Source organism: Embiotoca jacksoni, unplaced genomic scaffold (assembly GCF_022577435.1).
Source record: "Embiotoca jacksoni isolate LCO1_2020_lvr unplaced genomic scaffold, fEmbJac1.0.p SCAF_18, whole genome shotgun sequence".
Taxonomy (NCBI): Eukaryota; Metazoa; Chordata; class Actinopteri; family Embiotocidae; genus Embiotoca; species Embiotoca jacksoni.
In genome coordinates, this window is record NW_027185318.1 from 195001 (window position 1) to 207500 (window position 12500).

General features: G+C 41.8%; 1 protein-coding gene across 2 annotated transcripts in view; it reads left to right on the forward strand.

The window, feature by feature from the left end:
• The window catches only part of runx3 (RUNX family transcription factor 3), a 51742-nt gene that overhangs the window by 13788 nt on the left and 25454 nt on the right, over positions 1-12500 (forward strand). For both annotated transcript variants that reach the window (XM_069151843.1, XM_069151844.1), the window contains exons 2-4: positions 4769-5010; positions 5615-5771; positions 6926-7030. In XM_069151843.1, the coding sequence (XP_069007944.1) occupies positions 4769-5010; positions 5615-5771; positions 6926-7030 (504 nt within the window). The remainder of the gene's footprint in view (positions 1-4768; positions 5011-5614; positions 5772-6925; positions 7031-12500) is intronic.

The window sequence follows — 12500 nt, forward strand, 5'->3', positions numbered from 1 at the left end:
TGTAATCAAAATTTGAGAAAGAATCAGCCATCAGAGTAGCGAGATCCCGAAACCCAAACAGTCTGCAGCCACTCACTGTTGTTTGAAGGCTCCTCTGTATACATGTGCATATAAACACTCTGACGCTACAATATGATTTGGCTTTGAGGGGACTGGCACAAACGGCTTGGTGACTTACATCATGCTCACAAATCTAATCCCAGACTCTCTTGTCATATCAAGCAGAAAAAGTCTATTTCATAACTACATTTTTTTTTATTATTAAAAAAAGAAAAAAGGAGGGAAGGGTAAACAAGCTCAGCGTTCCACAGCCACCACAGAATTCATCATTCATACAAAAAAATACCCTAAACCCCAAAGTAGACCTAATTTAATCCAAAAGGAATAAAACTCCATTTCATAGAAGTCGTCCATTCACAACACTCATATTTCCACTGAGCAGAAACCCCCGGCTGAAATCTGAGCAGATACTTTTCGGAAGGAATGCATTCGGTGGGTTGAGGGCCAAAGCTTTGCCCTGTAATTTGTGAATGTACAGAAATGTGTGACCGCCACAGCTACTCTAAAGATAGAAATCTTTGTCTAATGTCATTGCCGAACCTCAAACTATTTCTAATTGCCCCCAAAGCCCCCTTTTCTAAATGAATAGCTACCCATCCAAAGGCTTATGTGTCCCTGTCTGAAAATAGCCCAGGCGTTTACACAGGCTAATAGATCATATTCAGAAAAAGAAGAATGACTTTAAAGGGAGCTCCACATATCTGAGACTGTCCCCATCTTCAAAGTGACTTTTAAGTGGCACTGAAAGCAGGGTGGGTGGCATTTAGAGACAGGTAGGCTATTTATTTAGAGCCCAAAGGCTTCCACAGGTTTCTCTGCCAGATTGGATCATACTCATATTAGTCTTGACAATCTGACTCATTACACATGAAACATAAAGTAGGGTTTGCTTTGGTTTTCAACACACAGAAGAGGGTGTGTTTCTTTGTAAGGACTTCAAGGAATCCTACAATTAGTTTAACCAATTTTTTTTTTTTTTTATTTTTTTTTTTTTTTTCTGAAGTGTTGTAAATGACTGATTTTGAACTGCTTCAAATGTACTTACTAGTGTCTTTCTAACCAACAAATTACAAGGAAGCCTATTTGAATCAGGTCAGGAATACACTAATGAAGGCATCTTAGTCACAAGTCTTCAGTGTTACTATCAGTAAAAATTGATGTGATTTCTTGATTTATATCTGAAGGATCCATTTCCTTTTTATCCTTGAATGGTAAGAATCCTACATGCTGAGGCCTTTGTGAGGTTTCACATATCCTCCAGCAGTTCTGTCTTGATTTCAAGCTCAACCCACTCAGATCATTAAAAATCATTCAGGGGCACGGCGGGCTCCGTCCTCAATGCCTGTGCGGCTGAAACTGTAGAAACTGCATGTTGAAATGTGGAGGTCTAAATATGACAGGCGCCCGGAGCGCACATTACGGCTGAGCAGGGTATAGCTGGGGCGTGTGGTCACATATTAATAATGAACTGGAGCAGGAGGAGGACTAGAATATCACCAGCATTGTCATTGTCCCAGTCGAGCGGTACTCGAAATAGAGGCCGCATGATAGCTGATCTGATCAGATATGATTTTTTGCAGTTAGGGTTGTGAGGATTCAGCTGCTGTTGTACAGTGACTTAATAAACCACTGTGAATTGGAGTCCGCCAATATTTTCAAGTCAAAAAACAAAAAAATTGTGAAACACATGGACTCTTAAAGGAAGATTCAGAATTAGAGTATGTCTATTATATCAGTAAATAGTGAGACTTTTTTTCAAAAAAAAATTCTTGTGGCCCTAAAGAAAGAAAGAAAGAAAGAAAGAAAGAAAGAAAGAAAGAAGGAAAGAAAGAAAGAAAGAAAGACTAATTTTCAGCAACACATTCTCAGAGTAGAGTTCATAAACTGCTATAAACAGCCTTTCTACTTTGAATGTTTAAGCTGCATTGACCACTGATATAATGATATTTGTGGACACATAAACAGCTAATGTGAAATAAAATGTAATGATCAAATGTTGCTTAAAATTGAGTTGTCCAATTTTTGCTTTTATTTTAAAAAATTCTTTTGTGTTCTGTTCTGCTTGCTACAAGGAAAATTAAGGGAAAATCTGAGACCACTGAGATGACTGCTAGCGCTACTTAACTGCACTTTATGCATTTTCCTGCAAATAAACAAAAATCTTCACACTTACACGCAAAGGTGTTCTAGCAGGAGAATAAAATATTATAATTTTTATTCAAATAAAACAACAATACATTGAACGCATTTTAGAATGTGCTCAAATGGCAATCCGAATGACGTGTTCAATATTTATTTTACTTTCAGTAATAATTTGTGCCGTTTTTTAAAAAAATTTTTTTTATCAAAGCTGACAGATTTTTCTGTTAAAAATAACCACCAACACTTCAAAATAATGTCTACTATCCTAATCTATAATAACCTCGATCAGTGTTCACCAGACAAAGCAACGAAGCGTACATGAAGCCTACTTTAAGCCATGTTTTATAAATTGATCATGCATTAAATTAAATAAATTCTGTCGCTAAATATTGACTTTATAGACAAAATTGTTACTTGTGATTCATCAAATGGCTTCAACTCGCTGTTAAAGAAATAAATGCTATTGCTTTGTTAATAATTTTATTTCTCAACATATTATTGTAATATAAAACCGGTGCTACTTGGTACAAAAAAAAACCACCTCAAAAACAGAATCCGTTCGACTGTTTGGTTAAATTTGAAATGAATTCAGATGTCCAACTATCAGAGCTCAGATAAAAGTTTCCTTTCTCTGCAGATATGAAATGTCTGCTTCAGACTGTCTGAGCTGACAGCAATTGAAAAGGCAAATGCGCCAACTAGTGTCAGAAAGCAGCATGGCGCAGGATTTGCAGGGTGGTTCATTCATTTGAGGTAAACGTTCGTTTCTAATGAATTTAGCCTCTGGCGCACACTTATTACTCTGTTGCATCGTTTGATGTCGAAAAAAAACAATCGCCTGTTTACTTTAATTTTCTTAATTCCGTTCAGTCAATTAAAGTGATACAGATCTGTATTGAACCCATAATTTTACTTTATGAACATTTTATTTACTTGGGAAAAGATGTGAGGCTGCCAGATATAATAACTTTTCAAAATGATTACATGGGATTAAAACCACAGGCCTGTGCAGTCTCAAGCCTTCTTTAGATAACTAGAAACAGATTAAATAAAAAGAGGTCAGAGAAGGTGGTGTGATAACCCACTATGGAACTTTTATCGTATGTATTATTACATACAAGGTGGCGTGCTAAAAAAATAAATAAATCATAATCTCGACACAGAAATGTCTTTGTTCAAAAGCAGGATTAATTTCGATGCATTGAAGGCCATCAAATTTAACGTCTTACACATTTATAGAGCTGCTTCATCGCTCCATCAGTGCGTAAAGATTGTCGGTTGTATTGTAAAAATCGATTTAAATCCAAATAATTCATGTTTATTCTGTTCTACATTACATAATGTGTCTCTTCTTAAAAAAAAAAAAAAAACCCCAAAAAACCACGTTTCATTTGAACTCATATTGTCTCTTAATTTCTGTCTGTAGCCTGTTAACGTCCGTCTATAGCACATAAAAAGCAAAAACGCACACATATGTATCAATAATTCAACTTGTGTGTGACATCAGTACAGGGTTGCAGACGGAGCACCCGAGAGTTTGATTGGTCTGATGAAAGCCCAACCCAGCAGATTCATTGGTGGAAATCATCTCCACACTCCCAACCACTAAACACTAAAATGACTAGGGTAAAATAATATCGCGGCACTCTCCACTCTGTTCAGCCTCACGGCTCCTTCTTGCGCGCTAACACTGCGCTAAAGGATAACTTTGAAAGGAAATCCAACTGGAGCGACGGGACCGTTTCTCTTATTCCAACATTGCTTTGTTTTTTGTGGCAACATCCGACGGGGACAGGGTTGCAAGAACTTTGACGCACCAAAGGGACAGTACTGTACTTCAACAACAGTTTGACTGTAGAATTTCGGGTTTGAGAAATTGAACTTTGTTTTTTTTTGTTTTTGTTTTTTTTATCAGCGGTGAAAGCGGTTTTATAGTGAGACCTGAGGAGGAATCTGATCAATGTTCGCTGTTTAGTAGAGATCCTTTTTGTTTTCAAGTTAAGCCGAGACAGCCAGTCAGCGGGATTGTTTCACTTTTTACATCGCGGCTGGATTACCTGGTTACAGTCACAGATCGTCAGCGACGATCGGCAATAAATTATTTAGGGGGTTCATTCACTGATTTGCAATGAAGTGAACCCTCAAGTAGTTTGCCGTGTTGATCTATTGTTTCCACGCGGCTGAAAGTATCCACGGCGCTGATATAAGACAAGTTCATCACTGTCAGAGACTTTGGACAACTTTGGTTTGAACATTTTTGCTGAAGTTTGTGAAAAACAGAACAACCCTGGTGTTCGTGAAGCTCACATCATGTGCAGATGATATAGAAACAGTCAGCAGAGGTTATTGTTTCAGTTCAGATAGCACGGCTCTTTTCACTCACTGCGCTCTCCCTCCATCCTTTGCGCTCAGACGGACTCTTCAGACCAGCAGTGTCTGGCTAAAAAAAGAGAGAGAAAAAACACCCAAAAAAAACACCACTTTTTTCCTCCAAAGAGTTCTGCTCTTCTGACACGACCCAGTCAGGTGGCACTGACCCAAGCTGTTGTGATGCATATTCCCGTAGAGCCGCCCACTACCAGACGGTTCACGCCGCCCTCCACGTCCTTCCCCTGCAGTAAGATTGGAGACGGCAACGGGGCCATGGCCACCTCGGGGCCCCTCAGGTCAAGACCGGACACCAGGAACGTGGTGGACGTCCTGGCGGACCACGCCGGCGAGCTGGTTCGGACCGACAGCCCAAACTTCCTCTGCTCCGTCCTCCCGTCTCACTGGAGGTGCAACAAGACGCTCCCTGTAGCTTTCAAGGCAAGAAACATGACTTCTAAATATAATTTATTATATGCACATCGGGCTTTTCTAACAGTGGGAAATAAAGAATAAAACAGATTTAAATCCAACCACTTTAAGGACGCACTTACATTATATTCATTTTTAAGTAGAAAATTAATACTTTTTTTGGGCTTTGCGCTTTCCTAAAAAATAACATCCTAAATAAGGGAAAGTAAGGGAAGCAAATGCAGCTAACGCGTTATCATTGTATTATTCTGGAAGATATGTGATTTGTATGCTCCACTTGTGCCCGAGTAAATTTAAACTCCACTGTCTAAATCCTTTGGCTCAGGTCCGATAAGAACACAGGGAAATAAATAGCAGACTGGCCAATGAATGCTATACAATTATATTTTGTATTCAAGTTCAATTGTCAACACTGAATGATGTAGTCTATATGCCACTTTAGGGAATATCTATGTTATAGCAACAATCTATGCACATGTTTTTGTTGACATTGTGGTGAAATTATTACGATGTCCTTGCTTAATATTATGAGAGCCGGATGCGGTTTTAAGCGCTCCGGGTGAACATTTGGTTTCGTGACCCAGAGTGACCGCCTGCTCTTTCCTTCGTGCAGGTCGTGGCTCTAGGTGATGTTCCCGACGGGACTCTGGTCACCGTGATGGCCGGTAACGATGAGAACTATTCGGCCGAGCTGAGGAACGCCTCCGCCGTAATGAAGAACCAGGTGGCCCGTTTCAACGACCTGCGCTTCGTGGGCAGGAGCGGCCGAGGTGAGCTGAACCTCTAAGGCCTCACTCTTCACACACTTTCACACACTTTCACACACACACAATGTCTTTGCTTTGAATACCATTTGCAGCAACGTTTGGAGAGGACTAATAATATCAAGTGATCATATTTCTGGGTCTAAGTAGAATAACGACCGACAGCTGACAGTAGCTATATTATTATTTTTTTTAGCAAATGTAAAACATTATTAAATGCACATATAGGACACTCTGGTCCATGATACGCCTTAATATATGGTTGTTAATTAGTTTTCTGTCAGTTTGGGTCTGATTTCTGTTGTCTATTACCAAGATAAATCTGCAAACGTGGAATCATTTAGGTTTGGGTGCGGCGAGTGCCCTGACTTTGCCAACTGACGTGCATCGGTGTCATCCAAAACATCTGACCTGCATCACGGTGCACAGTTGCAAAAATTCCCTTAATACAAATAATAAAATATAATAATACAAATAATTTTGGACATGGTATAAAACAGAGGGGTGGGTGAAAAGCTACCGACCCAATGCATGTCCTGGAGCAATTAATCAAATAATCCTTCCCACCGATGATGCAGTTTAGAATCTAATACTCAGTATTTATGAGTCTTGTGTGTAATGGCTGAATAAAAATGTTCACATCAACAGGCCTTTTTGTAGGATGTTGTGGTAGAACACAGGCCTGCTGAGCAACAGTTTCGTGCTATATTAAGTAGGCTAAATCAAAACATCTCAATGTTCAGGCGTAAATAACCAAATGTCCTGGACTAAAAATAATTTTAAAAGCCTGATTGTTCACAAAAATCTTCTAGTGGAGGACATATTCCTCTCGTTCTCACCAAAAGACTCTTTTGGCCTTTTATATTGAGCCTACTTTTAATAATAAAATGTGAATTGATGAATGGAAAACGGTCTCATCTACGAATAAAAAAAAAAAGAGTCGCCCATAGCTTACCTGTCGTTTAGTTTTTGTTTATTAGTCAACTACCCCCCCTTGCTTTTTGAAAATTGTAATTTAAAGACTGCAGTGGGACAAAAGCCGGTGATAATTTAAAGTCGAATAAGAGAAGCAGGCTGTAATTGCAAACTAGAGCGGGAAAATGAAGGTTTGGGAAAAATTCATTGAGAGTGAAATAATTATCATGAACATGTTGCTGCAGGAAAGAGCTTCACTCTGACCATCACCGTGTTCACCGGACCTCCACAAGTGGCCACCTACCACCGCGCCATCAAAGTCACCGTGGATGGACCCCGGGAACCGCGCAGTGAGTACACGCACGCACGCACGCACACTCAGACACACACTTTCATTACTATTGTTATTGCTTGCGTGCACTGTGGTGTGATGAGAGTGCTGCTGAGCCACAGTTCCAGTTGGAACAGCTGTTCTTGGTGCTGAAAGTGATGGTGTCAGTATCTACATGCTAAAAAAACTGTGTGAGTCATATGCAGGTGATAGCTATATGAAAATCTAACATGAGCAAGTCTGATAGCATGTGTGCATGTTGGGCTGTGTGCAATGCATTCATCACATCACTGTGGAGGACAAATCTGTTCTCACTATCATGTGCAAAAATCCAGTTTTAATTTGATTTATTATGGGGTTAATAGTTGGTTGTTGAGGTGACGATCAGAATGGTTTGGGTTAGGCGTGTAGTTGTTACGGTGAGCCTCTGGAGAAGCTTTGCAGGGCAGAATATCGTCCTCACTAGAATGCAGGTTTGTGTATGCGTGCTCAGCAGGGGCAGAGCCCAGTCCGAGGAAACTTTAAACCATATTAAGCCATAACGCAAGACCACTTAGAGGAGCTGAGAGAGTCTCTAAGCCTCAGGTGGTTCAGCACAGTGGCCCCCCCCTGCTCCTGCTCCTGCCCCTGCTCCTGCTCCTGCTCCTGCCCCTGCCCCTGCTCCTGCTCCTGCTCCTGCTCCTGCTCCTGCTCCTGCTCCTGCTCCTCCTCCTCCTCCTCCTCACCCACCTCTCATCCCCACCTTCCTCAGTGCCGGTCAGAGGGGTCATATGCCCGACCACAGAAGTGGCTCGTTGATTTAACGCAGGGCAGACTGCGGCCACTGTTACCGCTGGCAGGAGGCTCGGCGTGCTAAAACTCTTAGTGCCATTGTTCACAGCTACTTTCTCATCTTGTTGAAATCTACTGGCGTGAGGGAAGGTGGGAAGTAGTGTTACTCACATGAGTTGGTGACATTTAGAGCTGTATGTGGGTATATGCATACATTTTTTTGTGCGCTCAAGGTGGGATAGATGAGATGGGTAGGATTTAATGGTCTGTGCTTATAATGGTTCTAGAGTGCAGGGTTTTAGTGGTCTCTGAACGGGGGGACAGCTGGAGCTCGTGCTCATGGATATCTGGGACAGGGTGGATTTAGCAAAGTCAAAACTGAACACAGAAGGGACAGAGAGAGTGGGAGCTAGTGCCACATGAGAAGGGAGATGGCTGGCAAATGGAGCCGAGGGGCACCAGAGAGGGGCATAACCCCCCTGCCAAGCTCGACGCTATTTGCAGAGGTATAAAAGAGAACTGTGACTCCAAAGATGGGAGGAACTAGATAATAATAAACAGGTTATGTGTGTGTGTGAGGATGGTTTCAATTTGATCGTCTTTTGTTTCAAGAAAAAAAAAAAAAAAACAGAACGTGTGTGTCCGTGCATAAATGCGCTCTCATGTGCATCTGCAAGAGTCTCGACTTCAAGTAACTGTGCACATAAAGGTTGTCTCCTGTCTGTCTGTCTGTCAACATGTTACGGCTCCAGCAGAGGTGTCAGAGCTGCCGTGCTACTTTTACACTGGCGCTGGGTGCTATAAAGTGACACTGTTTAATATAGGGCAGGAGGAATTTAGGGCTCCATTAAACTCTGTTACACTGTGCCGAGGGGGGATTCACAGAATGTCATGAAAACGTTGGCAAAGGCTCATTAAAATATGCATTTGAGTATGATTTCAATATTTATGAAATTCAACCTCAATCAGTTTAACTCTGGAAATAGATGGAAATTGTTAATTTGTGAAAATGTTAAAATATGAATTCAAATAATACAGATACCCTGTAGTGAAGACAGATTCAGGGAAATTCAAACAGCTAATAGAGCAAGCATTGTGAAATGTGGCATATTTTTTCGTCATTGATAAACTTTTGAATGAGCTTTCTGATATGAGGCCGAGATGAGTTTTCTTAAAATAGAAATCAAACAAGATGAAATAAATGACCCCTCGTTTTTAAACAAGAAGCACATTCTAAGAGTAAAATATTCATGTCTCCACACAGTCGAAGAACAGGAACACTCACTATCATTCAGACATTATTAGGAACATACAAATAATGACATTCTTCTGTAACCACAAGGCACCACATTATATCAGCTGTACAATGTTTTGAGCCAAAGTAGAGAAGCAATACTGCCAACACATAAAACTAACAGCATTTGTTCATTATAAAACTCACCCTCAGAGACAGTTATTTATTATTTATTTTATTTAATACTGCTTTGATCATGGCTTTCTATTTTTCATCAGTCATGCCACACAATGTGTCCTGAATGGTACATGTTGGTGCAGACAGCCTGAAGCCACACTTGGCCCGGCGCGGTGCTCACCTGTCTTCTGGCCGGGCTGCTGGCCGGGCTGCTGGCCGGGCTGACCGGGCTGCTGACCGGCCTGCGTGGGGTTCTACAGGCTGTTTGTGTAGCGCCTGCATTTGCATGGCTGCCAGCCGAGACACGGCAGGGGAGGAGATTTGTATTTATATTTACTCATCCAGTCAGGAGAACCTGACGGACAGGACTTTGCAGCGGTGGCTTGCCTGCAGCAGTGTAACAAAGAACACCATGCCTCATGAAAACACTTGAAGCAGTAACATATAGACGTACTATCTGGGCACAGATGTGCACATTAATGTCTTCTCACATGCTGACACACGCACACATGGAGACGGCCATTAACACACGCAGACGGTGTTCTGTTCCTGAACAGAAAGTATGTTCAGCGAAGTATTTTTGTCACCCCTGCTGCTGATTTCCTCATCACATATCCGGCATTCGTCATCACACCCTGACAACCACCCTGATATATCTATCATACTTTACTATCAAACTTCTGCTGAGCCCAACTGGAAGCACAACTGTTGCAACTGCTGATGAAAGCTCTCCCTCCGCTTCTATCTGCGGCAGCTTTAACAACCGAGAACACCCAACAACAAGAAAGGGCATGCTGTGCTTGAAAAAAAAAAAGAGAGATGCAAAAAAGGAAAACAGATGCTGAAGTGTCGAGTCCCTCCCTGTTTGTCGCTGCAATCAGATGCCGCCACACAACAGCTCATACACATACACGCATCATTCTCTTGAGCAGGGCTATTCTCACCATTCAATCCCTCAACAACATTTTTGTTGCCCTTCTCGCTCCTGTTTACCACAAGGGAAGGGCTCGTCCTATTTCTGGATCTCTTGACTAAAAGGAATGAATCCCTGGGAAGGACTTACTGCAGTCAGGCAATAAGATCCAAAAACAGTTGGAAAGATTTTGAGCTTCACAAATAATCATCCCACCTTGGGGTGTGTGTTGTGTGTATCACAATTTTTGAGCCGGAAAAAATAATTAGCATGAAAGTATTGAAATGTGTCCAAATATTTGTTTTTTTAAGAAAGTAAAGTTTTTCAATGTGGAAAAAAAGAAACAAAAAGATAAGCTTATGATTTACATGTATGCAGATTTGAAGGTGTTGAAAAAAATTGAGAAAGCATAAATACAATTTGTGTTTGTTTGATTTAGAAATTGGGAAGAGAGAAAAAAACAATACCTGCATGAGGACAGATTATCTTATCTGTGTATGAAAATCAATGCTCAAGTGTGTGTGCGTGCGTGTGTGTGTGTGTGTGTGTGTGTGCGTGCGTGCGTGCGTGCGTGCGTGCGTGCGTGCGTGTGTGTGACACCAAAGTTACTTTTAGTAATTAATACATGGCTCCGACTAAGGAACTATTTTTATATGAATGTGACTGGCCAGTCATGACTAATATTTTAACCCACCTTTAAGACAAAATATTCTGCAGTTTTTTTCCAAATACCCAAACGTTTTGTTCAGATTGGCAGAAAGATGTTTGCTTGCTGAATGCTGAGATGTAGGAAGATGTTCTTCCTCAGTGAGGTCAAAGAGGCAACTTGTCTGATGATACTTGAAAATGATACACATGAATACATCCTAACGAATTGTATAATGTACATGAAATACCTGCATACATTCAGATAAAGCTGTCTCACTTTCCCACCCAAAGGCTCACACATCCACCAGAATCACAGAAGCACCGGCGTGTTTTGTTGCCTCTGTTTACTCGCTGGGTGTGTTCACAGCTCCGGGAGGAGAATGGTGGGCGTGGGGGGGAGTCGGGATGACAGGGTGCATATCGGAGTTGGAGGATTGATTCTATTTGCATTTGGCACACAGACTGTACAAAGTATGCAAATAGACAAACAATGCCATTTGCTGTGTTATTTTTCCTGTGATATTGCAGTCTCTCTGTAAAGTAAACAAAAAGACAGCATGCATGTTGTGGCGTATGTATTTGCGTGTGCGGGTGCTCAGCTCATACATCTGCCAGGTGCATCTCTTTAAGTTGCCCCCACCGGGCCACGCCCATGCTCCACAAATCACATGAAAGGCTCAGCCTCGGTGCGAATTGCTCTCTCAAAGGCAACTTTGATGTTTGAAAATGGAGATGGCTGTCTTTGAAAGAAAGGCCTACAGGTGTATCAGTGCCAGGGGAGGAAACAGTGGCATGTGTTACGCTGGGTGCTTTCCTGACTACTAATGGCTCACCATGACTCCCAGATGTATAACCGGGAGACATAGTGGCCTACGCAGGAACGCAATCACACATACGCAGACAAATAGTGTCTGGCCCCAACAATCCAACTCGTGATCATTTCATTTATGATTTAGTGAAGAACACAGTCTGTCTCAACACCACTTACAGACAGAAGGGAATTGATGAAGAGAAGATTTGATGTCCTCTTCAAACAAATTACACTCAGTGACTGGAGGCCATCGACTGGCGTTTCTCATCCCCGGAGTCACTCCAGACGCGTCAGACTTGGCTTCAGTGATTAGCACTCCAGCAAATATTGGCCAACTGATAAATCCACTGGAATGCAGTGGTGCAGACTGAATGGTTTTGGACCAGTTTCAGAAAGGAACTTGTGTGTTGGCACAAAGCATTCACCACATTTTGAGGTTGGAGGCTTGTGATGGGTGGTAGATGAGGACTGTAACCTCCAGTAGTCCTGCAGACATGTCTCGGCATTTAGAGACAGCCAATACCACTCCACTCTTAAGTATTTTGTAATGTGTAATATGAATGACTTCAGGATTTATTCTGTCTGAGTCCGTAAAGTGGGATATGACATCAAGATATCTGTAATATGATCACATTTTGTTACGGGAGGGAAAATAGGGGATTGAGGTGGAAGCCTTTTGACCACTGTTGCCGCTTAAACCACCGGAAGCTTTAAGACCAACTCCCCTTTCACTCACTCACTCACTCACTCACTCACACACACTCATTCACTCACTCACTCACTCACTCACTCACTCACTCACTCACTCACTCACTCACTCACTCACTCACTCACTCACACACTCACACACTCATACACACACACACAAACACTCACTCACACACCAACACACACACTCACTCACACTCACTCACTAACACACACACACACACTCA